Raw genomic sequence first — 27833 nt, forward strand, 5'->3', positions numbered from 1 at the left:
TCTGCTTTGCGGTAAGATGTGTGCATCACCCCTGACTTTGAGTAATCATGAGTGACATTTTTTACAGTAAGTTGTTACCAAAACAAAGAAACCACAGAAATAACATCTATGTTGCTTTGAGGAAGGGAAATTTCTTTAGAAGTCACAAGTTAAAGTTTCACTTCCCTTTTCACGACACACGGGTGGGAGGAATTTACTTTGAGGAGATGTGAAAAAAAATCTCAGAGTGACAGTTACAGTAGAATTTAGCCTACAGTCATAGTACAGGATAATCAGTTTAATTAATCAGTTTATTTATTGAAATGAAACACTTTGAATTTAAATACTTTCTCCAGCAATTTTAATGAAAATGTGTGAAATTAATAACATAACCGAAGATGAAAAGCTGATTATGCCACATGTCTTGCAACAAACATAACTCTTTCAGGCCTAAATAAAGCATTCAAGCCATGGGAAAGATGTTGCAACATATTTAAGTCTTGAATGCTTCCATCAAAGAACAACATGAGGAGTTTCCATCTGGATATGATGCTCTAAAATCAGCTCCACTTCCTCCCAGGTTTTCTCCTTCTGGCAGAACAAGACATGGAGAGAGGCGTAAGAACATTGTTTGCTGCCAGTGGCATGAAAAATATCTCCACTAAGAGAAACAGACAGAGCTAACAACCTATTTACAGCTCAGCGATGTCAGCTCAGTTTTTCTTTGTTTTGGATATCATACTCACTCTGCTGTGTGTGTCTGTAACAGACTGTGAGGATGCTTGCTCTGAGGTTTTGCTCCTCTGACTCTCAATTTGCCTCAGTCTTTGGCGCTCTTGTTGTTTCTCTTCAAGCTTCCTCTGCAAAGCCAAAACTGTCTCATCCTGAGGGACCACCTGCCGAATACCCAGTCTGCCTTTCCTCTCCTCTCTCCTGCAACGTGCCAAAACTCATCATAAATACATGTGCGATATTTATGTGCTTCAGAGCCAAACATGTCCCTGACCTGATGGATGCAGCCTGTGCCAATGCTCTGCTGTGGAGGGCATTGGTGTCTAACTGCTCCAACAGCATCTGCTTCTTGTTCTGCTTCTCCTCCAGGATTTGCACCCGTTTCTCCTGCTGCTCCGCCTGCTGCGCATCCTTGAGGAGAGTGAGCCGCTCCCTCAGCTCGCACAGGGACATCTCTCCCAGCAGGTCGTGACCTGCAGTCTTAACAGGGACAATAATTTAACCTCAGCGCAGAAACAAATGCCCTTTGGCATCTGTGCTTCCATGTACTCACCTGTGTGTCATCAAAATGCTTCACTCTATCATGAGGGAGGGATTCAATGGCGCGGATTTCATAGATGATTTCAAATTTCCTGCTTAGCTCAGCCTGTGCCTCCTCTAGTGCCTGGCGGAGGAGCTCTCGACTTTGCTCCGAGACTTCTTTCACTGTAAAATGTTCATGGAAATGATGAGAATGGAAGCAAACACATTTTAAAAACAAAGATGCGTCCCACCTGATGCCAAAAAGTGGAGACTTACCTATACTTTGCTTGAATTTCTGAATCCTCTCTTTAGCTGCCTTTGAGTTCTTATGTCCTTCTGCTACTTGTTGCACCAGGCCTCTCATTTCTTTTTCCTCTTGCAGCCTTTTCTCAGCGTATTTCCTCATCAGCTCAGCAGTCTAGACGCAACAGAGCAACCATTACAGAAACATTCATGCATAACTGTGAAGAACCTCTCTAAAGGGGTTTTTAGAAAATAGACATGCTTTTGTCTAATTCTGTCTAATCTTGCTACATATTTTGAGCGGCGCTATGTCATCTGCAAATTGATTCTTCTATTAGCTGTCAAGTTACCTTCACCCACCTCTTCCTTCTTTAGCTGAGCAGTCTTTTGGTTGCGTTCCATTAAGTGCGTGCGTGCCATGGCTGCCTCTTCATAACTAATGCGTCCCTCCAAACGTCTGCGCTCAATGGCGGCCAGCTCCTCTTGAAGATCCCTCTCACGCATCTCCTTCTGCCAGTGTAGGAAGGACGATGGCTCACGGCCTCCCTCCACAAGACGCTCCATTCTGCATTACAGATACAAGGAAAGACTTTTATTATCTTTTCAGAAGCGACCTGAGAACACATTTCCAACATGAGTTCAGGGTGTGTGGTGAATTTTCTAAAGTTGGATTGATAAGCATTGTAATTCATCTTACCTCAGCTACTCAGCTGGTGTTCCACAAGGCTCTATTTGGGAACAATCCTATTTAGCCTTTATATTAAGGATTTATCAAATATTTGTCAAGATCTGTATACCTTTGCAGCTCCTCCTCAGCCTGACGGTCAAATAGCGCCCCTTGCCTCAGGATTGCAGCACTATTAAGCTTGATGGGCCAGTTGTTAGTCTGAACAGAATAAAAAAACATCATATCAGTGGATTTTATACCTTCACAAATTAACAGCCTTCACTATCATATTTTTCCACTAAGGGGAGTAAAATATTCAAATATTACCTTTTTTCTGGAAGGACATCGAGAGGACTGAAATGAGTTGAACTTTAGTTTTGAATCAAAATCCTCCCTAATCTGAGACACTACTTTCTGTAAAACAACCAATGGGTCATCAGACATTTGAACAAACTTTGACCATTTTTATGAATATGTAGAAAGTTCATGTTTCTTATAAAGAGAAATATAAAGAAAACAAGCCGATACCTTGGTGTGTTCGGACTTCTGCATGTTTCCGCATCTGAACTGTTTCATGTTTGCTTCATAGAGCAGTTCCTTTGTAAAAAACCAGACAAGGTGTCATTACAGAGGCATGTGATTTAGCAGGTATAATCGCTGATCATGACAATTATTTTGACAGTAGTCAGTATCTACTTTTAAAAATCTGTTTTGGTTTGCTGTTATATCAAATATGTCTCCATGTTTTAATGAACTGTTAAAACGTAATGTTAAGACATTGTACCTCAGTCTTTTGATGGTTCTTCTGTTTGATCTCCTCTATCATCTGAATCTCTTTAGGAGGCCTGTAAGTGCTACTTGGTACCTATAAAACAAAATTCATTTAAGTCATGCAATACAAATTATACATCTTGATTACCTACCTTCACTTTACCATGCAATAAACACAATCAAATGGCCGGCAATGTCTGAAGGAAATACTTTGTATGACTGTAAAAGAGACTGACTGGTTTGCATTTCTCCTGCTGTGGTATGAGCTCAGGCAGAGGGAGAGCTGAAGGTTTAGGTTTGGTGAGAGAAAACTCCTTGGGCTCGGTGGTTTTAGCCGGGGCTTTTTTGATCTGATTCCCTTGAGATATTTTCAGAGAAAGCTGGTCCAAGAAAATATTGATCTCAGGGCGCCATCTAAAGGACAAATAGACACATGCTATATTTTCTTGCCTTTGAGTAACACACAATGCCTTAAAAATAACTTTCCTGATCTAACCTTAGCAGAGGACCAATCCAGTGTTTCTCAACATAGGCAGCATCATAGATTGTATTCCATTCTTCTTGTATCCATGTGGTGAGGTTTGTGAAGAAGAAATCCAGGAACTACACACAAACACAATGAAAGAAGGCAAAGTAAATGGGCTTTTAATGGCTGGTAACTTCCATTGCAACAACTATAGTCAGAAATTTAGTTTTCTTACCGTGTGCATCTTATTGATGTCCAGAGATTTGACAATTTTGCTAAAATGCTGTAGTCCAATGTCATCAAGGGCAAAAATGGCCAGGTAACAGATAACTAGAGACAAATAGAATTCTTAATGTTAAAGGCAATTTTATTCTTCAGAAAATTGGTAGAGAGTAGGCTAGCCAACATGTTTTGTTCTTCAACTTACTGGCAAACTGGCTGCGATCACCTCTGGATATGCACTTTCCATTATGGCCATAGAATACATTGATAACTGCGTCCAGTAACTTGTTCTGCTCGGCACATCCAGAAACGATATCAAGTATGAACTTCTTCTGAAGAGTGTCCATGTTCTGCAAATAATTACAAATGTGGCATTCAGGTGTAAGCTCGAGCAGCCTCGGGATATAATATAAGATAAAGATAAGATATACTTTATTCATCCCAGCAGGGAAATTTAGGTGTTCCAGCAGCCAGCATACATACAAACAATATCTGAGTCGTCCTGTACAGTAGCCATACCTGCAGATCCTTTGAAGCATCTTCAATGAAGTCATCCAAAAACTGTCTGCCTGCACTGAACTTATCGAGCAGTACAATGGCCTCCTTGGCAAGCAAAGCATAGCTTGGTGCCATTTTATATCGACCTGTAAGCTAGAGGAGACTGGTGAAGAGGTATCATCTATGCACACAGATTAAAAAAACAAAACGTTATGCATCCTCAGAGAAACCAAAAAAAAAGCTTGCTTTGTATTAGATAATATAAAGTAGGACTGAAATAGGGAAATGAACAGAGCTGCTTGTTTTCAGCGCGAACCGTTGCCACGTTCAGTCGTCGCTTAGCAACAAACGTAAACACAAATGTGTCCCAGCTCGAGCTTCTAATTTTGAGCTGTACATAAAAAAAACAGGAAATATCAACAGAAATTTGATTTGCTGACAGGTGTTTTTTTTTTTTTTTAAATATTGGGCTGCTGTGTTCAACGTATAAATAAAAAGAGTCACGGTTTAAATCAGTCGTATGCAGATTATCAGAGTGACATCCGGATCCTTTGTTGTCTGCCATAACAAAAATAATGACGTAGCATATTGTGACGTCTGTGCGATCCTTGCGCTGCCTTCACGTGCTATTGGAAAAGTTGCATTAAAACATCTTCATGCATAATGCAGCATAGAAAGATGAAAACAATGATAAAATATAAAAATGGAACTACAGTAATCATTCAAGTAATTATTATATGGAAATTTACTAAATCCTTAACTGGGTTTTGAGTGGTAGCCTATGCAGGGTTTTGAGGGGTATGTGGGGTAGCCTAAAGCTGATTTACAAGCAGCTATACTGAACAAATAACATGCAACCTTGAGTTTTAGAGAAATATCAGTCACAACGCAGTGCCATGATCTAATTTACACAAGCAGATATTATGAGCTCATCAACCAAAACGTTGTGATGTCACTCTGGTTAAATAGCCTACATACTTTTTGATGTTATTGTTGATGTAGACCAGGGATGGGCAACTTTGGTCACAGCAAGGACCACATTCATTTAGTTCTCACTGCCAGGGGGCCAAATTGTAGAATACAAAAACGATTACAGTCAATTATGTCTCAAATTTATCTCAACATTTACCAGTGATCAAATATTATTATGGAAATATTTCTGGTTTTCATGATTTCATGGCAGATTTTGTCATGTTTTCTTCATGTTTCCAATTAATTGATGTGTCAAAATTGACCTGAGGGCCACATTGAGGGTTGATGGGGGCCGCATGTGGCCCCCGGGCCGCCAGTTGCCCACCGACCATTTTTAATCTCAATGTAATAAGTCCTAAAACTGTCAGAATAAGCTGTGGGAATCATATGAAGGAATTTATATGAAGTCTTATTTTGAATGGGCCATACAAACTCAGTCGGCAACCCTCTGTTGATGAAGAACTTTAGGTGAGGTTGAAGCTCAAGAACAAATGGAGTGGACCTTCACACAAGGTTGTTTTGACGAAAAAATGAATTGTCACAATTACTTGACATTTCTGATGCAGGTTTCTCTGAGTAAGTCTCTGTTGGGGCAGCAGCAGCATCAGGGCTCGTGACTCTAAAAAGCTTAACAAGGAGGGCTGGCTCTGTGCTGGGGACTCGCTGTGGAGCCCCTGGAGGTGGTGATGGGGAGAAGGACGATACAGAAACTGTTGAACATTATGGACAATAACATGCGTGTGTGAACAAAAGAGTGTTTTTAGTGGGAGGCTACAGCAGCTAAGTTTTTTACCTACTGCAATTGCACTTTATAACGACTCCCCTTTAAGTAAGGACAGAAGACATTTAAACTTTTAAACTTTAGCCTGAGTTGCATATATCATATATCAAACTGTATTGTGGGTTCATGTTTTTTGTATGGGTGGGATATCTATGTATATATGTGTTGTGTTGTGTGTTTGTATGTATGCTGGCTGCTGGAACACCTACATTTCCCTGCTGGGATGAATAAAGTATATCTTATCTTTATCTTATCTTAACTTTAAATAAAGTCCCCTTGCACTTAACACCTTATCTTATTGTTTCTATATGCCTATTAGCATGACCCCAAAGGTGCAGAGTAAAAACAGTTTTCACATTCACTCAGCAAACAGAGGCTGAAGAGGAGAACAGTATTTGGGAGTAGCCCTTGAAGGCATCATTTCCTGGGAAAGTGGGAGGTGAATGTTGTCAACGTGACTGTCATCAAGTAACGTTAGAGGAGCAGAGAGAGCAGCAGAGAGTCGGTGCTCCGCTTGTCTGTATCGGCGGGAGAGACGGGCAGCATAACTCAGGATTCAGCGAAGATGGAAATAAGTCTCCGTTTTCGATCATCTCCCTTGTGCGCCTTCACAGCCGCGTTGTAACCTTCACGGCGACTTGATTGTGTTTTGTACATTTTCCCGTTTTCTTTTTTTTTTGTTGGAACCAGCCAGCGCCAGCTAGCTTAGCGGCCAATACTGTCAGACACACAGGTACAGGAGAGGAGAGAGGAGGGACTGGTGACAAAGGAAGGTGGCGAGGAAACGATGAACCGCTTTCGAAAGTGGCTGTACAAGCCTAAGGTGAGTTGTCGTAGAACCACGCGCTCTGTCAGCTCCACATTCAGTCATTTATATACACAGCTTATGGATATGTAGCTAGCAGAACAGCCGCTACCATGAACACTTAATACACTACCTCACATCTGCTAACGTTAGCCCTGATGTTGTTTCACCGTATTAACCAAGCAGCAGCTTTCCCTTTGTTGTTGTTGATGCTTTTGCTTTTAGGCGCTTTGTCAGGTTTAACAACATCACTGTCGGGCAAAGTACACAGAAATGTACTGATTAACTTCGAGCTGAATCAGCTGACAGTGTCATCAGTGTTCTGATGAAGGAATTATTTTTAGTGTTATTGTCAAGAAATATATATTTTTTTATTAACAACATTTAGATCCCCACAAATCGTGCTAACAAGATGATTAAAGTAAAAAAAATAATAGGCTTATAACTAATGTCATGACCATTAAAAAAAAAAAAAAAAACATGTCGAAAGTAAAATAGTTTTTATTGAAAAGTAATTAAAAGGTCGTATTGTATTATGTTGTTAGTTCATTTATCAATCAATCAATCAGCTTACACTTTCAATTAACTGATAAATTATTCAGTCTATAAAATCAAAATCCTTTATTATTTATCATCTCACGAGACCAAAGTAAGATAAACGTCACTATTGTCAAGTAGGAACAAAGGTTCGTGTTTGTCATTTAAGCTTGAAAAAATGACAACAACACATTTGTTTTCATAAATATTTGGCAACCAATTAAGTCAATTATTGTACGATACGATCTCTAGTCCTCTCAGCTCTGCAGCACATGGATGGGTTTGATTTATTTTGTACACATTATCTCAAACTAAATGAAATGTTGGAAGGCTCATCATGACACGATTTATAGTCACTGTCGAGGCGAGCTAATGGATGTGCTGTGATGCTTTAAAGAAAACTCAAGAGTGTGGAAACACACCTGACACAGCAGAGTTAACATGAAGGCTTGCTGGTTTTGTTAAATGAACAGCTTAATAAATGCAGACTGCAGCACTTTTTGGATCAGCATGTGAACATTTCTCCTGGATGGGGGATTCTGGATATATATACTAAGGGGTTTAGAGGGTGACACTTTAAACCTACTGCTCCTAGATCAACAACTTTTCACACACAACTGCAGAGATCTTAAGAACGTTGAATTATTAAACTCCAAGCTGATCTATGTCTTGAGAATTGTGAGCTTTGGATGTTGTAATATTTAACATGGGTTTATAGCTGCTATGCACTCATAACCTTGCCCTAATTACTCACACTGTATGCTCTTGTGGAAAGTTTCACATTTATTAGGTAACAAAACACATAAAATCCAATTGAAAGCACAAATTGATTTGGTGGAAACCACTTGTACAACACTGTACTGTAAGGTAGCCTCTTCAGGATGACGGATGTAAAGAGTTTGTTACATATTACATTAAAAGAAAAGATATGTGAAACAAAAAAACAGAAAATGAATTCCTCAAACAGTTTGTACTGAAAGTTAAAAGTCTTCTTCATTGTACCTGCTGGAGTCCAAAGTCAGCAGGCTAAGTGTTTCTAATACATGTTAATCCTTTTGTATGTTGACATAAAAGCTGTTTGTTGAGTGTGTTCCTTGGCCTACAAAATCAACATTTTTGCTTTGCTCTAAGGTTTTTGTAGACACATATTTCCCATTGTCAAATAATTGGAGTTCTTGCAACAGTAATGTTAGCCTGGGATGAAATGAAAAGCCTGTGATTATAGATTATCAACCTGCCCTTAACCGCATTCAAACACCTGCGTCACTCCTCTTCTCTGTTTGACCATGTCTGCTGTCACAGCAGTTTGGCGGTCCATTGTCAGGGTTAGGCCTAAGTGTTGGGGTTCACCAGAGCATTGTCACACTCGTGAATGACCACTGACTCTGAAGTGCTGAGCTATGACATCAGTGCCTTTTCTGCCAAATCACAGCCGTGGTAGGAATTAGCTGAATAACACATGAGTCTGTTGGTTAAAATGACCTGTTCTGCCAAGAAGGAGAGAAGGGAAAAGTCTTGGTAATTATGCAGATCAGTTTTAAAGACAACAGCAATGAAAGGAGGGCGATCACTTTATGCTCCTGCTACTGATCAGCAGCTTAGCTAGCTAAGTAGTTTGTCTCTTTTGCAGAGCGAAAACATTTCTGTGGTAATCAAAATCTGTTTCCGACCTGCATGTTCTGGCATTTAGAGTTGTCCACCGCACAGCGTTGTCATTCTGCATCAACATCAGGTCGTTTATTATTGAACTATGTTCTCTTGGAGACGGAAAAGCGTCGAATCAGCATGTTCCCTTGACTGAAGCGGAGCTATTGATATTTCCAGAGCTCCTCTTTAACTACCTAGATGAGTCCCACTGAGGAGGACTTTGTTTTGGCCCCTGCTACGCAGTCCCTTCCCCGTTTGTCTGAGAGCAGTGTGCAGCTCCGTGCAGGACGCTATGTACCTGTCTATCCTGTGTGACTCTGTCGTCAAAGTGCCAACTTGTGGAAGGAGATGCTTGTGCAAGAATTTATTGTCCCTGTCTTCTGTAGGGAGAGAGACTTGTCAAAAGTAAGGCATTCATGTGTAAAGTGACATTTCTTTCATTCCTTCCAGGCCTTCAAACCGGTTCAGCTGTTTTTTTTTTTATGTGAATGGTGCACCTTTAATTCCCCCAAATATCTACAAACACGATCTCCCTACTCGTTTAAGCTATTTTTTAGGTGTGTAGTGATGAACCTTGACCGTACACGCTGCCGAGAAACTTTTTACAAAAGGTGAGAAGCAAAGAAAATAATCGGGGTGGGGTGGGGGTTCTTAAAAGTCTGCTTCATCACACATCTTTGCTGTCCAAAACAAAGACGAGATATGTCTCAGTTCCAACTAGCCAAAATGGCTACTGTCTCCACGCCTCTTATTTATCAGCGCCAAACTTACAGAGTGACTGATGGCGTGAGCGAGAGAGATGTCAGGAAGCTAAACCTCCACACTTCCTCTGTAGCCTGTTTCCCCCTCCTGGTTGTTTACTCCATCAGGCGTTCAGGAGCTGACCTTCAGCGTCACACCACCTCATCTGTCAGTTTGACGGGGCTCACGGCTCGCACCAGGCCCGGGTCCATCTACAGGATACTTCTAATTTGCCTCTCATTTCTCCCCTTTCTCCTCTCTGGACAGTTCGGCGCGTCGGGAGCTGATACTTTCTGGCTCTCCTCCTTATTGAAATGTCAGACAGACATCACTCTGTAGGTTGTTTGCAATTGTAAGAACATTTGTAATGTTAATGCCTGATAGCTCTGATAAGGTCATCAAACATTTGACAGTTTGCAGATTGTTGAGAAATCATCTTTTAAATGTAAGACATCTCAACAACAAAGAAGACTTGTTACAAAGAAAAGTTCCCGTTTTTTTTTTTTTTGTAGCATTATTCTTATAATGAAGCAAAATACCAATTTTGACTCATCACACACAACTACAGTTTACAGTGCAATGTTTTCTTTTGGCAGTCTTCATGATTTATCTGCATTTGAAAAAAAAAGAAAAAACAAGGTTAATTTCTGTGCATAAATTATTTAATTATATAGTTTTCTAGATGTATCAAATTCTAATGTGTATTATGACATGCCATGGTAAATTACTACTCTATAAAACTCAAGTGGAAGAGCTCCTTTATTATTATTATTATTTTTATAATATGTTGACTTAAAACATGAAGAAAACCCAACTAGTATTCACGTAAGATAAGCCTGTGTTGTTGGGCCTTCTTATAGTTTGATGTCTTATCTAATATCCTCCTTGGACTTAAATCCTTGTGAAGCCATCACAGAAAAATGATCTGCAATTATTTAAAGAATTGTTTCATCTACCAGAAAAATGACCAACACCTTTGAGTTCAGTTGTTTTTCATCTGTGAAGTTTTTTAAGATGTTTTAAATTTGTGGGTTTTTTTTTTTTCATAATCTTCCCAAAAACAAATTATCAGAAAATAATCATCTGCATTTTTTAATCTTTAAATTGATTACCCATTTAATCTGCAACTGAAATGGTGAACAACTGGCCAGTAGACACAAACACAAGGAGAAACAGTTTTGTTGCACATCACTTTGATTTCTGACTTAAATGTCAAAAGCCTGAACAATTAAGCAAGAAATATGTGTAAGGTTTTTTTATCAATATTTCTGTACTTTTACCAAGTGTTTTTATAAACATGTTACAAAAATGTTGTATTACAGAAATACCTATCATGTATATATTTTCACTTCTGAGAAGTGGTTGAATCAGGGCGGCTAACTTCCTCTGTAAGGATCGTTCCTCTTCTGTACTTGGCAGGCTTGTCTGATAGGCTTGTCATGATATTTCTCACCACCTTGTTTGACCCCTCCATTTTCATTTACCAGTCTCCCCTGGTTTGTTTGAAGATATTGCCAACATGCAAACTGAAGAACCGAGAGCAGTCAAGACTTGGTCCTTCGCAGTTGGCAGGAAGTTGATGGAAGAGTGAACAGTAAAACTGCTGAGCAGCGGCCAGGGTAGCTTCATATTTAGCCTCGTTTCTGGACTTCTTTGTGGATGTCCCATTCTGCTTACCCACCAGCCATGCGGTCATTGATTTGGTGTCAGTTGCAGTGATTTAGAGAGCTGACTGTAGTGCAGATCGAGACATGCCGGGCGATAGAGGGCCTTTTTAAATTCATTGCAGGATTGGGGAATCAGGGCCCGGTGTCGGAGTGCAATGATTGAGGGGAAGATGTTTCGGAAGCAGAGCGAGATTTAAAGGTAACGCAGATAATCAGTGAGCACTGATATCGACTAAGAGGCTGCACTGATCTTCCACAGCTGGTTTCTTATCAGTAATAATTTTGTCCCTTTCTGATCAAGAGCTTTTTCAATTCCCTATTTTCATTGGCACTGATGATAAACATAAAGCATGCACTCAAGGTGCCCGTTGTTTATCTGTATTATGAGCCCATAAGAAGAAAATGAAAAAAAACAACCCTCCTGCTCCTTGCTGTGTCTCCTCAGCAGGGTAGGACGAAGGGAAAGAAGGAGAACAGTGGGCCGGTATTTTTGGGATTAGATTTTGGCCTCGGTTACAGTTGGCAAGAGATAAATGAAAGGATGCTGTTCTTTAGGAGCTGTAGTGTTCCTTTTTTACTGGATACAATGGTTTCTAACGAGAAATCCTGAGAGATTATTCACACGCAATGATCTTTTTACTTGTAATTTAACAAATAAGCAAATATATTTAATGGATTAATATGCCTGAGTGGATTACAAAATAAAACCTTGTGTTGTTTAAATTTCATTTTATTTATAAATTTGCCAAAATATAATCATCAATATTTATGAGTTTTAAGTATTATTGGGTTTAAAAGATTCTTTAATTTAAGACTTGCTAGTCATTTCTGTTGCTGATGTAATCACATAAAAATACAGGGTGTGCATTTCCAACCAGATTTGTCCACTCCATGAAAAGTTGTTGACTCTGTCGATCTGAAATTCATTTCCCCCTCTTTCACCACAATTTATCAGCCTGTTCTGGATAGTATAAGCAGATTATTTCTTGCATAAGAACTTTCCCTCTGGTTCTGAGGAGCAAGGTGTCCCCAAGTGTTGACATCAGGGGATCCAGGGCACACTGTGCACGTGGACACCCGAATTCTCTGCACCCCTCTACCTCATGCCGGCCCGTCAGGCTAAAACATGTGCCGGCACACGCACAGGTCATAGCTCGGTCCAAAAAGCCAGATTAGGGTTGCCCTCTGACTGGAGCGAGGCGCACAGATAATAACATCAGTCCAGATGTGCAGACCACTCTGAATAGATTGAGTTGAGTCTGTTTGCCGTTGTGGATCCAGTTTCCAGATGGTTAACCCAGGGAGTATTTATCAGCAATCTGTGATCGGAGTCATCAGTTTGATCCCACATTTGTTGAAGACAGTTAAAAGGTTTTATCAGTAACTCAGCAGCTGCAGAAAACAACACAAAAGTGAGGAAAGAAATTCCATGATGTAAGCTGAACATAACAGAGTGACTCAACACAAGTGAACCCTACCTGAGCAGAACACTGCATTTTGAGAATGATATGACTTTATATTCTAACTTAATACAAATAATGGCCAAGAAAGTTTCCTTGTTTGTTATCAGAATGATTTGCTGGCCCCTGCCAGGGCTTTTATGCTGAGCCCTGAATAATAAATAAGGCGATGAACTGTATCCGGCTGCTTTTAGCCAGTCTGCCAACTGACTGGATGAAGCAGAGTGAACTGGTTTCCCCCCTACGATATTCGCCTCTGATCCTTGGATGGAGGCCAGAAGGCAGAGAATTGAGCCTGGAGTTGAGTATGGAGGGCAGAGGCAAGGTTTCTCGTAAGTCCCCTAAGTGGGCTCAGTCTGCACGCATCGATGCTATGGATGCTCATGAGCATTAGCCTGACAGTCTCCATCATCTGCACAGTGGCTCAAGGAGAGCGCTTTCTGAGATGATGCGCGCCGTACGGCAGCCGGCATCTCTCAGTAACACGTTTCAATAAGAGTCACGCGCTCGGCGCCTGTTATTGATTTCATGTTAAACAAAAGCGACAGAAATTTCACAGTCATTGTGGAACGATGAGATTGAAGGGCCTTAACGGTAATTGTCACTTTGGATGAGGTTGTGGGAGCCTAATCGTCTCAAATGAAGGCTTTGTGACCGCGGTGGAGAGAGTTTTTGAGTCATTTTAAAGAGAGGGCGCCCAGGACAACTGACAGCAGGAGTAGAACAGGAGAGAGGCGCACCACAGGGGACAAAAGGAGAATCTGCTGAATCATTTCCTCACTTAGACAAGGTAGAGCTGTCATTGGGGGTGATGACGCAATCTGCAATTTCAGGAGTCAGATCCCAAGAAGATAACACACGCAACTCTTGTACAACTATATGTTTTACCCAAGAAGTTGATTGACTTCTGCTTTTTAAATTTATTATTACATTATCTTTTCTTCATCTCTCGCCTTATGTTTTGTATGAAGTCGTTTTTTTAAAACGTATTTAATAGTGACAAGTTAGTGTAAGTCCTCATGCTTTTGTAAACAATTTACTCTATACATATACAGTCAAGGCCAGTACTCTGTGCCAACATGTGTTATGTAAGCATCTGAAATGAGCCACTTGTTTCAACAGACAGCTTGCCTTTTTTTGCTTTCACAGTCTAAAATCATCATCACTGACTCATAGTCCATATAACAAGATAAATATGACTGGCCAAGGCTCCAAGTCTAGATTTGAATTTCAAACAAAGGATTTGTCTGTATTTTACGACTTGCTTGGTCTATCTTCTACAGTGAATCAAAGGCCCTAACTGTGCAGAAGTGAGTTGAGATGTTCATTGATTGTAAGTACAATTACTACTTTGACTTGTGCAGTAAACCAGGATTTGGCTGCGAAAGCTGTTGGAAAGCAAGTTTTGCATATACAGACTTTCTATTGTGTTTATCTGTGGCAAGGAAAAGTCTTTTATGCCATCCAATCAAAAGCAGCCCACAATGTAAACGGGAAGGTTACAGCCGAGTAAGTTGTATCATTAACGTTTGCAATGAGCTCCGTTGGTTATGCTAACTTTACAGCTGCTAAAAGTTAGTCAATTCTTTATTGTGCATCATGTGTTTTATATAATAACATCTCACTCAATGTATGTCACGGGCCATGTCGACATTTGTCCATTCCTTTTTTATTCTACACTTTAAGACATGCATCAGCACCATAATGTTCTCTTTCTCTGATGTTTCGTTTAGCTTTATGACAGTTACATGTGTCAAGCACAAGGTGCAAATGTTACGTAACAGCAACAACTGAGAACTAGTTTGGGTGCTTTTTTTTTAAAGATGTCTTTTTGGTCTCATTGCCGATATTTGATAGGACGGTGGATAGAGTAGGAAATCGGGGAGAGATGAAGGAATGGCATGCAGAAAAAGAGCTGCAGGTTAGAACGCCTGCCTGGAGGACTAAAACCTCTGTATGTGGCGTTGCCTGTGCAACATAACCGCTTGGCCATCTGCGCCCCAGGAAGAATTTATAAAAGGTACAAAGAGCTTCTGCTCATACTGGTGTCAAGACAGCTATACTATATAATACACTTTAAAAACACTCATTTACAACCTCACCCTGTTTTCTTGTCATTTCTTTTTTTTATCCTTGTTAATATTTGATCGATTATTTCTGCATTTTACACAAAAACTATCAGACAGAGCATTGCGGCCTCTCAGAAAGTGTATCAGTGTGTCTTTGACTTTTCTCCCATGATGCAATGCTGAAGGAATGTTGCCTCCTGTGTGAGGAATGCAGCAGGAGGAGGCTAAAGGAGGGCGTCACTCTCAAATACTTCTTATCGTCCTCTGTCAGCATTGGCATGTCTATATGCCTCAAAAATCTCCGAATGAATGCCACCACTGTGGGCCGAGAAAAAGGTCTTTCTCTGTGCCCCACTTCTGTTTCCATTTGGTCATCGTGACATTTGTGACATAGACTCAGTCATTGTTGGGCAGTTGTGTAAAAGTTCAGTAATTCTGCCCGCTGACTGGTGATACCATTGCCTTTGTCACCGTTCAGAGATTATATTTGGATTAGTCGAGGGTGTTTTTGCTTCCTTATGTTTGATTAAGATTTCCTCTAACCCTCTTCCCCATTAGCCTACACACTCTGAGAAGCCCACTCCATTTCTTTCCCATTATTTTGACAACAATGCAATGATGAATAATACTATTTACAGTGTTCTCTCTTTCGATTGTGTGCTACAATACTGTGGGTGTCTAACCCAGTTCTCCACTGATTATTTTTACATACAGCATGTGTGACCTTGTTAAGAAGGAATACTGGAGGAGAGTAGGAAAAAGGGCAAAGCCTTTGGAATTCCCGAAAAACAAAAATGTGTGAATATTATAGATTTTCTCCCTGTGTGACAAACTTGGTGTAAAGCTGGCAGGTATTTATTTGACTGAAATGCCAATCTGCTTAAAATCGAGGGCTGCAGGTCAGTAATGCAGCTCTGATTTGCAACAGCCATAAATAACTAACAAAGTACTGAACTGCAAACTCAAATTTAACATATTTAATTACTATAACAGTTATCTTTCTTTCAACTGCGTAAAACAGTTGATCATTTTTTGATAAAAAATATACTTCTGTCAGGTTTTTTCCTTCCCATGTTGTTATGATTACTTGACCTGAGACATATCTCAGTCTTTCAAATAACCTTTAAGACATTCAAAATCTTTCCCCCCTCACAGAAATAATGCGACGAGTACCCTCGCTCTAGGTTATATCTCTGTGTTTTCTCCTTGCCGTTTGTTTCATTTTTAATGAGAGAGGGTGAGGGAACAGCGCCGTGTATCATATTCAGAGTCAGAGAGAGACGCTCGGGCCCACGGGGGGGAACGTCACGCAACAGGAAGCACCGCAAACTTAAGAGAAAAGGGTCCTGTGAGAGCCTTTCTGGAAATACCAGTATTCAGTTTGATTTCGTGAAAAACATTTCTAGATAGTCATGGCAGGCAAACAAGTCTGTTTACGAGGTAGCTCTAGCTTCCTCTAGCCTGCACAGTCACGCTGTCCTCTTCAGCTCCTGTACTGTCATCAGGTTCATGTGGTGTGTGTTGATCCATTTCTGCATGTGGGCTCCATTTTCCAAACCATTAACCTTTCCATCAACGTGAGCCCTCCCCGGGATGTGAGTATGTGTGTGTGTGAGTGTGTGTGTGTGTGTCTCATGATTAAGAAATTAGCATCTTGATTATCCTATGAAACTCAATTTTGAATTTCATTTTTCATGTAAGTGATACAAATCAGTTAGTATGTTTACATTACTGCTGTATCAGTGATTCCTTCCTAACCTGTGATGAGGCGCTGTGTGCACTTCTCACCCAGCAGAGGAATATGTTGCTGCACCGTCCCACACACACACACACACACACACACACACACACACACACACACACACACACACACACACACACACACACACACACACACACACACACACACACACACACACACACACACACACACACACACTGAGGAGAGTGTAACATCCTCTACCAAGGTCTGGCTCTCTAAATAGACCTCCTCTTCTGGGGAGCGTCACACTATATTAACCTTTGATGACTCACTGTCCCATACATGTTGACACTTTTCATTCAGTCATATTTGGTTTATTTGCACGTTTCAGTGTATGGTCATTTCACTACACTATCTGTTATTGTCTTTAAATAAGCATTAGTAAGGAACAATCAGTTTGGTCTGGTAGCTGCTCAACAACAGAGTGTCAAATTTAATTTAGTAAATTATATCTACTTCTTCTTTTTCTGTTAACACTGATGAGCTGTAGTAGCACAGTGTTCACGTAAACAGGACACCTGCTGAACAACATATTATGTAATTCATGTGCCAACTGGCCCACTGTCAGAATGCATGACACTATATTTCACTCATGTACACATTTAAACAGTGTTCTTCTTAATTTATTCACTTATGCAATAAATGGACTCAACAACTAGAGCATATCCAAATGGCTTAAATATACTGTAGCAGATTACCACTGATAGTCCTCACTCTGCATTGTTGCTGTTTCCTCTATGCATGACATAAATAATTTAGTCATTACGGGATTACACAGAGGGTTTAGAAGTGTATTCATAACTCTTACAGTATAAAAAGACTTGATTTTCTGTCTCACTGATCCCTTGATAACAACAAAACACAGCATGCTCTCTTTAGACTTCAAAGTTATCCTGGTTTCACCTGGCCTGCACTCTGTTAAAGCTGAATAACGTTGTATCTGCTTTAATATTCAGTGAATTGTGACAAGTAAGTCCAACTGGTTTGGGATTTTTATGACTACAAGCGACACCAATTTTTCAGCGGATGTATCGAATATTTGAGTCGAAATGGACAAAAGAATGCATTTTGTTTTGCGGTGGTTATTGGGATGACATTTTCTAAATCAAAACTTCAGGCCAATAATCTCTGCTAAAGTAAAGTTAAAAGTAAAAATCCCCAAATTGTATTTGTGACCCACTGGAGATGACAGCGTTCTAACAAAATAACCTTTTTCCTTTGTTGAAGTAATGACTTGATTTTTAAAAGCTGTTTGTAGCATTACAGAAGGGTCAGGCTTTTGCACTAAAAAACTAACAAACAAGACAAAAATGTAAGCTGTCAATCAGTCAGTTCATCACTTTGTGCCATTTTCCAGGATTTAACATCTCATAAATAATGTAAATTATGTTTATGCACAAGATCGAAGAATGAGAAAAACTCAGTCCTGTAAAACTTGAAGAGGAGGTATTCTCTTTGTAATCCAAATAATGAATCATATTAGTTTTTCATTATTGATTTGTGTTGTCCTTGTGATGAAAACATTCTCTGCATCATGCCCTCCTTTGTGTTCTTTTGCAGAGGACGGACCCTCAGCTCCTGGCCCAGTTCTACTACGCTGATGAAGAGCTGAATCAAGTGGCCACCGAGCTGGACGGCCTCGATGGCAGGAAGGACCCTCAGCGATGTACCCTGCTGGTCAACCAATTCCGCTCTTGTCAGGTCAGCACGGAGGACCAAACAAAGTCAACAACCTTCTGTAGCTTTCATTTGATCAGCTTAATTACATATTTTTTTTAACAAGCAGTGCGATTATGTTCTCAGAGCATTCATTACTACTAAACAAATAAAGCTGGTGTAGATTTAAAGGATACTTAAAAAAACAGTCAGATTGTGGAATGAAGATTAACATTGCTGTTATCAATCTGCTGTTTACTCATAATGGTCATTGATCCCTTCTTAATGTTCATCCAGTGGAAGTGGTGGATATTCCTCTTACTCTATTCAAAAGTGTACTTGTAAAAGCTGAAGAATCTCGGGATACATCATCACCTGGTTGGACCTTGTTTGGCCTGAAAACTAAAAATAGACAACACCTTTATCACCCTGTTTCCAGACACATGCGTTATTATATGACTATTGCCCTACTTAACATTGTTTGGCCAAGTTTTTTTTATCAGCAGCAGTTTTGTTGATAAGACGAGACCTTGTTGGGACTTGGATGCATGTCATGCTGGTTTACTGGTTAATCTGGTTACAAGAGCGTCTTCTTTAGTAAAGGGCATTTAGCTCTGATTGAGACAAGGAAAAGGCTTTCTGAGCGTCCATACTTTGTCCAGAATGGGTCTTTCTCTTTTTGGCTTTTTGCTACAACTAATAAAGCCAAACACAAAATAAGTTTTTAGTGCAGAGTTTACAGGAAGTTCTTTTTGTAAATTGTGATACAGGTTATTGTTTAAGGTCTTCATTGTCAGGGCTGAGAGGAGCTCAGAACGTGTAGCTGTGCGTGACTGATGGCTGCCGCACTCAATCATGCTGGGAGAGGTGGAGGTGGTTTACGGAGGTCGTCATCTGGCCCGTTGTGCCTTAGCTTCCCCCCACCGCCACAGCACAGGGGGAGGATCACTTAATAAGGTCATCACTTGGTCCCCGACTGTTCTGCATCTTCCCCTTCAATCCGTCCTCCTACCAATCTGTCATCTTGTTTTTCTTTTTTTCTTTCTCTGTTTATTGTTCTGATGCACCTTTTGTTGAGGTTTTTTTTTACCTCTGAGGTTTCTTTAAACCTATTTTTTTTTAATCCTCTCAAATGTTTCAGGCTTTTAAGCAGTTTTGTCTGACTAATTTGTGTCTGTATTCTTATTTAGTCTCTGATTTGACGACCTTAAGTTGCAGTTAAAATGTTTAGCAGTAAATTCTCAGCCCTTGTATGTGTCCATAGAGGAGTCTTTTCAGTTGCATACCTCCTCAAGGGTTTGGACACAGAATTAAGAAGCATGATACCCCACAGCCCAGAGGCCCCAAGAATAGAAGGCGAGTGCACTCAAGCCAACATTTTGCACTTAAACCTGCCACTGCAGATATCAGCTCTTATTCACGGCCCTCTGTGGGGGTTTCTGGCATGCTGCTCATATTATGTTGGCACGGCTGTTCTTACAGCATGGCCTGCTGGAATGGGCGAGCAAGTAAGTGTGTGTTTTGAGATGGACAAAGATTGAGGCATGCACAGAGAGAGAGAGAGAGAGAGAGGGAGAGAGAGAAGAGCCAGAGATAGATGTGTAAAAAAAGAGAGAGAGAGAAATAGAAACTTTAAAAAGGGAGCGAAGCCAGCCTTTTGTGACTCTGGTGCTTCAGGTATCACGCAAGAGTCACTACCTTTTGAATGATTTGAAACAATAGAAGTGAAGGTTATCATGGGTGTCCCCTGCTGGGTGAGGCTCACTGACAGTCGGTTTTGTTCCCAGACAGGTCCAGGACACACACACACACACACACGCACACAGCAAGCAGCCATAAAGGAATCGGTGGTTAAGCTCTCCTTCTCAAAGCTTTTTAATCTTTCTCCTCGGGGCAGGCAGAGAAAGACGCAGTGCTGTGCCTGACAAGATTACAGTGCACAGTGCAGCTGCGGTTGAGTGAAAGGCTCATTGTAAGTCATTGTTATGGCTGTTGTACATGCCAGCGGCACATAAGCTCTTGATTAGCTCTTGCTGTGTACGAGTGTGACACTGCGTTTTCACTGCTGGAATTATGGACTTCAGTTTAGTGTTTTTATTGAGGGAGAATGTAACTGCGAGAGCTTTAATGGTCCCATGTGTTGTCAGATAGTTTTCATTCATTACCTAATCAATGGTGTTAAAGTGCTAGAGTACAATGGCCCTCTTGAAAGAGGTGTAGCTCGGATTATTAACACACATTAGTTAAAGTAAACAACTTGGAAAATTGCTTTTCAGAAACAGATTTTTCCTCACTCCTCACTCCTGCTCATGACTTCTACTAGTTTGTTCAATTTAGATTTGTGTCACTCTTATGCTTATCTGCAGGACAATGTGTTGAACATTATCAATCAGATCATGGATGAATGTATCCCCGACGACCGGGCCAACAGAGACTTCTGCGTCAAGTTCCCCGAGGAGATTCGTCATGACAACCTGGCCGGGCAGCTGTGGTTTGGGGCCGAGGTAGAGTATTCCCTTCGGTATTGCTGTAGAAGAAAACAACTTTTCACAAGTCCTACACAAGTGCACTTTATCTTTATCATCATACCATTTTTAACAAAAGCATTTCAGTTTAATCTTCTGCATGAGGCCGGATCATTTATGATTGATATCTCCCTGTGCAGTGTTTGGCTGCCGGCTCTATCATCATGAACAGGGAGATAGAGAGCATAGCGATGAGGCCCCTGGCTAAGGACCTTACTCGCAGCTTAGAGGAGGTACGTAACATCACCAGAGACCAGGCCCTGAGAGACCTCAACTTGTACTCAGACCGAATGAAGGACGCTCTGCGACATTTTGACAGCCTTTTCGCTGAGTTTGAGCTCAGGTAAATAAAGGATCCAGAAATGATTGCCAATTTTTTTTGCAATAAAAGTAAATCCCATGTCTCATCCTCTTAATGTGTGCACTGTTGTTCTTAAACACCAAACAAAGCTGTCATTTAATTTGTCTTTTTTTTTTCCATGGCCAGTTATGTGTCAGCCATGGTGCCTGTGAAGTCTCCCAAAGAATATTATGTACAGCAAGAGGTGATTGTGCTCTTCTGTGAGACTGTGGAGAGGTGAGTTCACAGAAAAATACATCCTTCACAGCACTGCAGACTTCGTTTGAAATGTACTAGTATCTAAATCATGTGTGAAGATATAGTGGTTCATTTCTGCTTGTTGTGTTTTCCCCTGTGTTGCTGTCTCAGGGCCCTGAAGCTGGGCTACCTCACACAGGACTTGATCGATGACTATGAACCCGCTCTGATGTTTACAATTCCCAGACTAGCCATTGTGTGGTATGTGTTGCCTGTCCTCTCCATTTGTCTGCCCTGCTCTTTGTTTTCTAATCCCTCCTGCCCTCTCACAGAATTTTAACATTATTTTGTAGTGGGCTGGTTGTGTATTCAGATGGGCCTCTCAACCTTGACCGGAAACCGGAGGACATGTCCGAGCTCTTCCGACCGTTTCGCACTTTACTGAAGAAAATCAGGTAAAGTCTGGAAATAATTAAAAGAATAAATGGTGTCTTTAGCTTGTTCATTTGTTTTTGTCCCTCTTTCAAAAAGTTAAAATGATCTGATGGTGCTTTCCCAGAGACCTGCTGCAGACCCTGACAGAGGAGGAGTTGATCACACTGGAGAAGAATCTGTGTATCTCTCAGGATGGGGAGTTGTCCACGGGCCAGGCACTGGCCACAAACAGCTCACAATCTCCAGTCCAAGAGAATCACTCATCTTGTAAACCCACTAATGACACCTCTAAGGGGGAGAGTGAGGGGGAGCAGGAGCATCTGGCTCTGTTTGTCTGTCCCAGCCAGGAGGAGGAGCAGACGGAAGTGGAAAAGGCCTGGGAGGAGGTGGAAACAGAGAGGGGGGAGGAAGAACAGGAGCAGGGCCTGCTGTGTGAGGAGGCAGAGGAAGCTGAGTTGGCCTGCTCCATGCAGTACGACGAGGAGGAGCTGGAGCAACTCAACATGATGGTGTACCGCGTGGGAGACGAGATGTCCACCCTGCTTTCGCCTCCCAGCCAGGGTCAGTCCCCGGCACACCAACCAGGCAGAGGAGACTCCAGCGGGGCTTCCAGCTCAGAGGCCTCACCTCGAAGGCTCCTGGTGAGCCGGGGAAGGACAGGCTTCTATGTAGAGGAGGAGGACAGGGTCTTCCTGATGGAGGACCTTGACGCAGCAGGAGACATCACCAGCATCTCAAGAGAGGCGTTTAGTTGTGCCTCTCCATCCAAAGCAGCTTCTGCAGTTCGCCCTGTGCAGCGTAAACCAAGCCCACGGCTAGACTCTAACAGGAATGGCTGGTTATCTGAGGCCCAGTCAGAGCAGCCATGCCCGCAGCCACGGAGCCTCAACGGACACTGTCCTCATGCAAAGCCACCTCCTTGCACCTCTGCTCCTGGCTCTGAACCTCTGCCTTACACTAATGGATGGGACGTGGGTTTGGAAGGGACAGCATCTGAAACAGCTGAGGTCATTGCCCACCGCATGGGTGGGATGAAGCTGTCCGCCACGGTCATCTTCAACCCTCGCTCCCCAAGCTTGTCAGAGCTGGCCGTGGACAAGCTGCTTCTGCCGCGGCCTGCTCCCTCTGAGGTCGAGCCATGCGGTCCCCTGGTGGCCACTCACTGCCTGCTCAACTCTTGTGTCTGCTGCGGGAGCTGCGAGGACGGCCACGAGGACGCCATCACCACTGAGAACACTGGACTCGGGTTAGGACTTGCCCTGGGATTGGACAAACACTGTAAGATGGCAGCCCCCAGCACTGTCATCCAGTCTTCTGCCTGCCGGCTTCCCCCACGAGGTCACGAGTCTAATAATAAGGGAGGGCTTGCCCAGTTTACTCCCCCTTCCTCTCGCTCTTCTGCAGAAACACTGGACGAGGATTCTAACTATCAGCTCTGTGAGAAGTGCCTGTTGGAGCCTAAAGTGCCAGTGCACCATGCACAGGACTGTGGCATCAGCAAAGGGGATGGAGCCTCCCCCTTCAACCACCAGTTGGAGACAGAGAAGAGGCAGCAGGCCAGTGGAGGCCGACAAAGGGACAAAGATACTGAGAATGACAGGTTGGGAACTAGAGACTGGAAGAGGGATACCAAAGAGGACAGCAGGAGAAGCTCCAGGTGCACTGCCATTTCTAAATAATTTTGATTTCTGTTGATTAACCTATTTTTGGGATGTATGAGGTTTTGTCCTATTTCACAGTATTTCAATTTCTTTAAATCAATCTTTTGCTTTCATATCATTTTTTTTAATCATTTTTCAAAATGCCTTTCGTTACCTATATCATTCTCTGTGTTTCTTTCACAATTGTGTTTGTTCTATCCTTCATTTATTTAGTTTTGCCTTTTTAAACAATTGATTTGGTTGTTTTTAGTTTTCAGAGTTCCCCCCTCAGCTCTGTGTCAGGTAGTGACTGTGAGAGTGTGTCGGTCACCACATGTAGTCTGTCAAGCAGTGCGTACACTCCCAGGTAAACTCATTAATCATGAATGTGTGTTTCATATGTTTGTTAGTGTTTCTACCTGCCCTCACTCTGATAGAAACAAAAGGCGTCCTCGCCAGATAGATGAAACGACGGCTTTGTTCATTTCCAGTCTTTATGCTGGCTTTGTTCACATTCCACAATTGACTGAAGAGTCAGTCACTCCTCCCTGAAAGGGCTTCATGTGACAGCATTAATTAGCCTCCTGGCCTAGACTGTAAATTTGATCAGACACATGTTGGAGTACTGATTTGTACTGATGTACATGTTGTACTGTATCTTCAGTGATAACGGAAAAACTGAGCAGATGTAAAGAAATGTTTTCCTTTTGAATTGCTTAAATTGTTGTTAGCTTGAAGATATTCATCTAAAGTCACTGAACAATGAGCTGATTTGAGTTTAAGAGGACATAATACAAAGTTTCTGTTACCATTCCCTACAGCCCTGTTAGCAGTTTGACACCCAGTTCTGGTACGTCTGAAGACCAAGACCATCAAGAGATCCAGTTGGCCCTGCAAGAGGCTAAGATGGCTGCCAGGAACAAGATCCGATCCCGTTTCCACAGCAGCAGTGACCTCATCCACCGTCTCTTTGTTTGTATATCAGGTAAACACTCTCACTATATTATCAGCTCCCCCTCGGTGTCTTTGTCTCTCCCTATGCTGATATCCATTATATGTTCTTCTGTGATCCAGGTGTTGCTGATCAGCTGCAGACCAATTATGCCAGCGACCTTCGCAGCATCCTGAAGACTCTATTTGAAGTCATGGCAACAAAGTGTGAGCAGGGAGACAATGATAATCAAAAGAAAGGTGTGAAAAAACGCAGACATTTTACTTCTTTGGTGGGACTGAAATATTTTCGTGAACCAAACTTTGGGTATGCAGAGTGTTTCCATTGACCGAGATAGTGATCTCAAACTTACTATTGCTTTTAAAGGTTTAATATTTGTCTTTAAACTTGTAAAAACTAAATTGTATTAAACGACTTAGCCAAAAAGGACGCCGTCTATGATGAACATCGGCAGTTTTACTCGGCTTTACAGAACATGTTTAGCTGTTCAGACTTGTGACTTTAATGTTATGGTTACCATTACTTTTCTCTTGGCGGTGCTTTTTTTAACCACAGCAACCCAAAAGTCCTTTTGTTCATCAGCTGTTCAACCCCTAAACTTCAGAGAAACAATGTGTAACTAGCTGGTGAATCTAGTGGAACATTATTTAAACAGCCTGAAATTTGCCCCCGATGTTGGTAGAAATGTAAACATTGCTTAAAGAGAATGAATATCAGGCCTTAATTCATCAGGTGACCAGAAATGTGAGGCCTGCTGGATGTGTTAGTAAGCAGCTGTTTACAATATCAACTCAAAAGTTTATCAAATGTCAGTGATGTGTCAACAACTTGTTTCATCTAACCTCAACGGGGGAAAACATCAGTTTTTGAAATCCTAACTATTTGATAAAACAATATAAATTAGAGATTTAAATGAACTTGTTGGATTTGTATGACCCCAACCTAAATTTATTCAGAAGTCCACCATACTTTTATCATATCATGCCTCATCCTGCTTTGGCTAGTCTGCACTCAGTAGTCTCTAGCGGAGTATGCATCATGCATCAATCTGTCACACTAAACACAGTTTTTTTTGTCTTCTTCTGGGGTACCCAGCAGGTCCTGTCCTGCGTAGTGCCGTCCTCGAGGACTGTGCTCTTTGTCAGGAGACCATTTCCTCATCAGAATTGGCAGCAAAGGCCCGGGATGGCCAGTTCGAAGGTCAGCAAATCCACAAACAAACCCACACAGTTTAGTTGAAATGTCAGCCTGATTCTGTTTGCCATTTTCTATGCGGTAGATGTACTTTTGGTGACAGGCCTACTTTGCATTTACTGTATTTTGTTGGAACTGTGTAGACCCCCCGGACTGGGTCCCTGACGAAGCCTGTAACTCCTGCGTTGCTTGCAAGGCTCCCTTTACCGTCATCCGCAGAAAGCATCACTGTAGAAGCTGTGGAAAGGTAAAATTACAAACTAATGACTCATACATGTGTGTTTCCATCATATGGACAGTAACTGATAAATTACATGTCATTTCAGATCTTCTGCTCTCGCTGCTCCTCCCATTCTGCTCCTTTGCCCCGGTATGGCCAGGTGAAGCCTGTCAGGGTTTGCACACACTGCTACATGTTTCACGTCACTCCCTTCTACAGCGACAAGTCCGGCATCTAACCGCTGATGATCACCAAAAGCACAAAGTAGAGAGAAAATGCAACAGACATGTCCAAGGCTGTGTACAAAGCAGACTGCTCATTGTAACAGCTCAGCAAGGCTTCAGGGTAAGACCATACAGATGACAGAACAGAGACAGGAGACGCACCGCCGCGAGTCACCCTGTTCCTGTTGCTTCACAGGGATCGGTGCATCACTGCAAACCAAAGGGTTTGATTTCAGCGCAAAGTCGACACACAAATGATTCACAAATGCCTGACAGACTGTAGAGGTGCAAAAGGGAGAGTGCATGAACAGGCAGTAACAGATTTTGAACTGGCAATGTGCAACAGTCCTCTGTACCATTTAGCAGCACAAAATCAAAGCTGGCTACCTGGTTTGATCCGTTGCTTTTGGTATAATTGAAAGGAAATGTGACAATTTTTTAAATCATTGCTTTAGTGAGCTTCCTACTTTTGTGCCAGAGCTCCAGCGGGACTCAGATTACACTAAAGAATGTAAGTCATTATAACTATGTAAATAAGGATAAATCTGGTCAAAGCTACACTACAATGTCTCCAGTACACAGTTACTACATATATGGGAACTGGAGAGCAATCATCACCAGGCTACCAGTCCCAGCAAAGCAAAAATGAACAACTGACAGCTTTTATAATGAGATTTCTCCATGCTCTTACTGGCAATGAATGTGTAATTCTGTATCACTTGGCAGGATGGGGTCTAACGCGTTCCAACACGTTTACCTCTTGATGGCAGCAGGCAGTGCCTTTTGCTTTTAGAGTGATACAACAGCATGTTTAGTTTTCTCTGGGGACTCAGCTACACTCTGAGATAGATAAAAGGGATTCCTTAGTCATCACTTGCTTTGTTTACATGAACACAAATAATTGGAATAAAGCCTGATCAGAGTAAAATGCTTCATATACACACGTCAATCAGAAGAGACTGATCCGATCTGGCCTTTTCGGAAAGAAATTTCATTCAGAACGAGAGGGGTGGTTTATGCAGATTGTTGTTCAGATCAATATTCATGTACACCGTCCAACTGTCAGGACTTGAAGACCTGGTTGACCTCTTTTTACTCAGTGCACCCATCACCATGTTGTGTACAATTTGTTCTGAACCGGAGGCTTTTTCAGGTACTGGCCTACAGACTACAGGGAGGTTAATGCCCAATGAGTTCTCTTACAAACACTAGATATAGTGCAATATTATGACATAATCAGCAATGATACCGCACATTTTCTAAACAGCCTTTTGCAATAGAAAGCCATTTCTCTTGGAAAATGTTTAATTCGGGTTTACACTAAATTATTTCTTTGGGTCTTATGGTACAGGAGCAGATATTTTGCTCATGGCTTCCTTTTTCTGCTGTTGAATCTGCTTCCACTGCAATTACAGCATATAATGTTTCTTCCATGCTCAATAAGTAGGTACATCTGAACGGTCAAAATTGACTAATCTAAAATTATAGCCCCAAAATATCCCATTATGTCCATTCTGCTCTGACTCTAAAGCAGTTTCCTCAGGCATAACATAATCAGAGTCATTCACTCTTGTCTGATCAGCACTACTTCGTCAAATGACGTATAACTTACTTTGAGAAGGTTTGTGTTTTTCTTTTATAAAGAAAAAAAATATGTATGAAGCTATAAATACCTTTATGTAAATTACAAGGAAACATGTAGTAATTAAAGGGCGGGATATCCTTTTATTGTTTAAAAGCTTGGTCTTATTTTGTAAAAAAAAAAAGAAATTATGGACATTTCCATGATAAGAGCTGTGTGAAATATTCAACAAACAAATAATGTTCTATAGTTTTAAATGCAATGTATATTGAAATAAATTACTTTTTCCTGTTTAAAATGTTGACTGAAAACTTCTCTTTATTTAA

At 41.4% G+C, this 27833-nt stretch overlaps 2 protein-coding genes across 5 annotated transcripts; one reads left to right on the forward strand and one right to left on the reverse strand.

Moving 5' to 3' along the window:
- Positions 1-161: 161 nt before the first annotated feature.
- On the reverse strand, positions 162-7023 carry cfap99 (cilia and flagella associated protein 99). 2 transcript variants are annotated; one of them, XM_061062711.1, is made up of 16 exons: positions 6792-7023; positions 4122-4253; positions 3808-3952; positions 3616-3710; positions 3411-3517; positions 3151-3328; positions 2928-3008; positions 2672-2740; positions 2471-2557; positions 2274-2362; positions 1837-2041; positions 1510-1651; positions 1265-1416; positions 986-1191; positions 726-912; positions 162-570 (listed from the first exon to the last, which is right to left on the reverse strand). In XM_061062711.1, exons 2-16 carry the CDS (start codon positions 4233-4235, stop codon positions 493-495), a joined length of 1935 nt encoding a protein of 644 aa, XP_060918694.1. In that variant the 5' UTR covers positions 4236-4253; positions 6792-7023; the 3' UTR covers positions 162-492. The 2 variants fall into 2 exon arrangements, with proteins under 2 accessions (XP_060918694.1, XP_060918695.1); XM_061062712.1 differs by lacking the exon at positions 6792-7023 and having other exon boundaries at positions 4122-4270.
- zfyve28 (zinc finger, FYVE domain containing 28) lies at positions 6338-27807 on the forward strand. 3 transcript variants are annotated; one of them, XM_061062707.1, is made up of 14 exons: positions 6338-6676; positions 18102-18242; positions 20564-20701; positions 20863-21065; positions 21210-21299; positions 21432-21521; positions 21614-21715; positions 21820-23352; positions 23607-23702; positions 24157-24320; positions 24410-24526; positions 25383-25487; positions 25625-25728; positions 25808-27695. In XM_061062707.1, exons 1-14 carry the CDS (start codon positions 6641-6643, stop codon positions 25937-25939), a joined length of 3051 nt encoding a protein of 1016 aa, XP_060918690.1. In that variant the 5' UTR covers positions 6338-6640; the 3' UTR covers positions 25940-27695. The 3 variants fall into 3 exon arrangements, with proteins under 3 accessions (XP_060918690.1, XP_060918691.1, XP_060918692.1); XM_061062708.1 differs by having other exon boundaries at positions 25386-25487; XM_061062709.1 differs by lacking the exon at positions 23607-23702 and having other exon boundaries at positions 25808-27807.
- The last annotated feature ends 26 nt before the right edge of the window (positions 27808-27833 follow it).

Source organism: Labrus mixtus, chromosome 18 (assembly GCF_963584025.1).
Source record: "Labrus mixtus chromosome 18, fLabMix1.1, whole genome shotgun sequence".
NCBI classification, from domain to species: domain Eukaryota; kingdom Metazoa; phylum Chordata; class Actinopteri; order Labriformes; family Labridae; genus Labrus; species Labrus mixtus.

Excerpts from the sequence above, each read along its gene's own strand:
- cfap99 (XM_061062711.1), bottom strand. The coding sequence starts at position 4,235 with ATGGCACCAAGCTATGCTTTGCTTGCCAAGGAGGCCATTGTACTGCTC. Across the intron at positions 3,518-3,615 it reads ACATCAATAAGATGCACACG|TTCCTGGATTTCTTCTTCAC; the intron begins GTAAGAAAACTA and ends GTTTGTGTGTAG. Across the intron at positions 2,741-2,927 it reads AGAACCATCAAAAGACTGAG|GAACTGCTCTATGAAGCAAA; the intron begins GTACAATGTCTT and ends TTTTTTACAAAG.
- zfyve28 (XM_061062707.1), top strand. The coding sequence starts at position 6,641 with ATGAACCGCTTTCGAAAGTGGCTGTACAAGCCTAAG. Across the intron at positions 21,300-21,431 it reads TTCTGTGAGACTGTGGAGAG|GGCCCTGAAGCTGGGCTACC; the intron begins GTGAGTTCACAG and ends TTGCTGTCTCAG. Across the intron at positions 23,703-24,156 it reads AGCAGTGCGTACACTCCCAG|CCCTGTTAGCAGTTTGACAC; the intron begins GTAAACTCATTA and ends CATTCCCTACAG.